Source organism: Piliocolobus tephrosceles, unplaced genomic scaffold (genome assembly GCF_002776525.5).
Source record: "Piliocolobus tephrosceles isolate RC106 unplaced genomic scaffold, ASM277652v3 unscaffolded_23682, whole genome shotgun sequence".
In the NCBI taxonomy this organism is placed as follows: domain Eukaryota; kingdom Metazoa; phylum Chordata; class Mammalia; order Primates; family Cercopithecidae; genus Piliocolobus; species Piliocolobus tephrosceles.
Genome location: NW_022306179.1, coordinates 1 through 3,743, shown reverse-complemented (window position 1 = coordinate 3,743; position 3,743 = coordinate 1). Strand labels below are relative to the sequence as shown.

The window sequence follows — 3,743 nt, the reverse complement described above, 5'->3', positions numbered from 1 at the left end:
GATGCAGTCCCCTCCCCCGCACCCCGGAACCTGTGTCGCTGGCGCATCCTGGGTGGAGGCAGGCCCCGAGCTCGGGGAAGGGGTTTTCCCTCCTTCCCTGACCCAGATCTGCGCCCGGCCTACCCCGGGCCTCATTTCTTATCCCCGCCGAGGGTTTCCTCTCAGTCATTTGTTTACCAGAAAGATGAAAACTGCCTGTCAGGCCTCAGTTGGGGCCCCCGGGACCCCACCTCTGCCCCCACCTCCCTCAAGTCTACGCCCCGTCCCCAGCCAGACCCACTCGCTGCCAGGACCCTTTCACTGCCCCGGTGGAGTCAGTGGAGGATGAGGGGCCCTGATCCTGTGTCTCTAAGTGCTGCACCCCATCCCGACCCTGTCCCCGCCGCCTCGCAGCCCCATTAAAGCGCTCTCATCACTCGCTGTGGCCGCGACTTGCTCTCTCCTGGGGGTAACTGGACCAGAGTGGACTCGGGAGGGGCAGGCTTGGGAGCTAAGGCCACACCGGACTCCACCATAGGTGCCAGACCCCGGGGTGACAAGATTCCCGTCCCCTTCGACTCCCTCGAGAAAAGTCCAGGCCACTTAACACCTCAGCCCCGCAGAAAACCCAGATTTTTTTTTTTTTTTTTTTTTTTTTTTTCTTTCACAGATTTAATACCACGGTCTCAGCCAAACTCCGGCCGAGAAACTGAGAAATGTCTTGACCCCCTCCCGACATTCGTTCGTGCTTCTTCGCCTTGGCTGGCGCGATAGGGGCGAGCAGGGGTGGGGCCGGCTGGTGCGGCTAGCAGGGCCGTGCCAGCGGCTTAATAAGTGACATAAAATGTCTACACGCGTAAGTAACTGTACTTAGGGCTTCTGCAAGGGCCACCAGAGCGCCTAGGTGGCGAGTGGGCACCGTCTCACGGGCCGCGCTGCAGGCGGCTGCGCAAGTCCTCCGCGCAGCCGTCCAGCCCCATGCGCTCCAGGGCCGCGTAGACGGCGCCCAGGCCCGCGGGCTGCTGCTGGCGCCAGCGCTTGAGCATCTCGTACTGCTGGTCTCGGAAGCGGCCGATCTCCACCTCCACGGCTTCGATCTCCGCCTCGCGCAGCCCCAGCGTGCGCACGAACTCCTTCCAGCGCCGCGCTGGCACAGCGTCCATCACGTCGTAGAGCTGCGGGCCCGGCTGCAGCATCATGGCTGGCGAGCCGACTGGGGACTCTGGCAAGAGTGTGGACGCGGGAGCGGGGCCTGGGGCAGGGCCAGAGAGAGCCAATGGGGTATGTGGGCCGCGGTCGGGAGGTGGAGTCAGGGGCGTTCATGCAGGTATCCCAGGCCTGAAGCCGGCTGGATCCCGCGGGTCAGGGCACAGGGGGCGGACTCGGTCGGTTAGGGGGCAGAAAGGAAACACGTTGTGAACCACAACTTCCCACCGCAGACAGGAGAATGGGGTCAAGGCCTCAGGCCACTGATGTCCCTTACCAAGAGCTCTGTTGGGCAGCTGGTCCCAGGACCATGTCACCTGCGGGTAGAGCACCTCCTGGGTCTGGGGGTAGCCAGGGGTACAGCTGTTGCCCACCAACTGGACGGTGCGGATCTTCTCACTGCTGTCAGGAGGTACTAGAAGGGTGTGGGCATTGTCGGCGGGTGACAGATGGGTGGCCTGGAAGCCAAGAGGGGCCCCAGGTCAGCCCTGCTTGTCAAGTAAGGCCCCTTACCTGCAGTGCCTCTCCAGGAGGGAACAGTCCCTGGTTCAGTCAGCAGACACTCCCGCAATGATACCTCCCACAGTTGGCCCTGCTCTCACTGTGGCCCAGCAGAACTCTTGCTTCTGCCTCGAGTCCCCCGCCCCCGCCTCCTTCCTCTTGTCCCCCAGCACCATGGGGCTCTCCTTCCATTGAACTGTTAGCTCCTGTGTACAAGTCTGAACCCCAGCTGACTGACACCCCTTGAGGGCAGGACTCAGCTCGCAACACCTCTGTCTACTAGGTCTACCCTGTCCTAGCCACGTGCCAAGCCCCAGGGATCACAATAAGGCTTGATCTTCCAGCTCCAGAAGGCAGCCCAGAATCACACGGTGAGGTTCTTACCGGTGGTGGGGTCAGAGCCTCCATCGCAGCTTCATCTGCTGACAAACACAGAGAGAGTGCAGTCAACGACCAGGCAAGCCTCCTGGACCTGGGTGCTGGTACAGCTCCTCTAGGGTTGCTCTGCACCCCGCACTCCCTGCCTCAGTTTCCCCTTCTGTATCAGGGTTGAGTAGACTCTGGGCTACCCATCCTGACCCCAGGCGTGCATGTGTGTGTGTGTGTGGGTCTGTGTACTTACCAGTAACCATGGGCTTGTGAGGCCAGCAGTGGCGGTATGTGTAGGTCAGGGTGGCCCCAAGCAGGAGGGGAACCACAAGGCCAGCCAGGAGCACCTGGACCCAGAACACTGAAAGCAGCTGGTGGGTGTTGGGTGGTAGCCCCCCCTCACCCGCCTCCCCTCAGCCCATCCCAGTGCTCCCACTCGCATTCCCAGCACACCACCTACTCTGCCTCCAGCCACAGACAGCGGCACAGCGCTCTGGACAGCTCCCCAGGGTGCTCCTGAAAGGGACGGGGGTGGCCTGAGGGATGAGGGGGTGCATGCCAGGAGGGGGTCCCCAAGACTGCCCAGCATCTGCTCCATCCTGGAGACTCTTCCTTCCCCAGGCCTCTCTCCTGTGAGCCTCACTCTACCCAAGAATGTTCCTGTCGTTGTGCCCCCGATAACAACCACAGACACTATTCATTGAGCTTCTTCTAGACTATATGAAGAGTCACTAGAATGTCAACCCCAAAAAGACAGGGATTTTGCCTATTTTGTTCCCTGTTGCATCCCCAGCACCTAGAACAGTGTGTAGAACATAGGAGATATTCAATAAAGACTTGAATGAAGGCCGGGTGTGGTGGCTCACGCCTGTAATCCCAGCACTTTGGGAGGCCGAGGCGGGCAGATCATGAGGTCAGGAGATCAAGACCATCCTAGCTAACATGGTGAAACCCTGTCTCTACTAAAAATACAAAAAATTAGCCGGCGTGGTGGTGGGCGCCTGAAGTCCTAGCTACTTGGGAAGCTGAGGCAGGAGAATCACTTGAACCCAGGCGGTAGAGGTTGCAGTGAGCCAAGATCGTACCACTGCACTTCAGTCTGGGTGACAGAGCAAATCTCCATCTAAAAAAAAAGAAGACTTGAATAGATACAGAAAGTCCCTCAACCTCTGATCAGAGGCCTGTGAAGAAGCTGCCAACATCCCATGTTGAGAAAGGGACACCATGTATCAGAGACGTGAATTCTCTAAACTTGCCCAAGATCCCCTAGAGAACTAGCAGCACAATCCTGACTCTCAGCCCTTTGTATTTATCTATTTATTTTAATAGATTTAATATTTATTTAATATTTAATAGATTTAATATTTATTTATTTAATAGAGCTTGCTCTGTTTTCCAGGCTGACATGCAGTGGCACGATCACAGCTCACTGCAGCATCAACCTCCTTCAGCCCAAGTTTTAAAGCTATATCAATGTGACTGTCTGTAAAAGTGACAAATCGGGCCGGGCGCGGTGGCTCAAGCCTGTAATCCCAGCACTTTGGGAGGCCGAGGCGGGCGGATCACGAGGTCAGGAGATCGAGACCATCCTGGCTAACACGGTGAAACCCCGTCTCTACTAAAAAGTACAAAAAACTAGCTGGGCGAGGTGGCGGGCGCCTGTAGTCCCAGCTACTCGGGAGGCTGAG

General features: G+C 58.1%; 1 protein-coding gene across 2 annotated transcripts; it reads right to left on the bottom strand.

The window, feature by feature from the left end:
* Positions 1 to 615: 615 nt before the first annotated feature.
* LOC111534538 (tumor necrosis factor receptor superfamily member 25-like) lies at positions 616 to 3,035 on the bottom strand. Of its 2 annotated transcripts, none has more exons than XM_023201117.2 (5): positions 2,516 to 3,035; positions 2,309 to 2,416; positions 2,071 to 2,108; positions 1,463 to 1,643; positions 616 to 1,231 (listed from the first exon to the last, which is right to left on the bottom strand). In XM_023201117.2, exons 1-5 carry the CDS (start codon positions 2,610 to 2,612, stop codon positions 903 to 905), a joined length of 753 nt encoding a protein of 250 aa, XP_023056885.1. In that variant the 5' UTR covers positions 2,613 to 3,035; the 3' UTR covers positions 616 to 902. The 2 variants fall into 2 exon arrangements, with proteins under 2 accessions (XP_023056885.1, XP_023056886.1); XM_023201118.2 differs by having other exon boundaries at positions 627 to 1,231; positions 2,071 to 2,105.
* Positions 3,036 to 3,743: the final 708 nt, after the last annotated feature.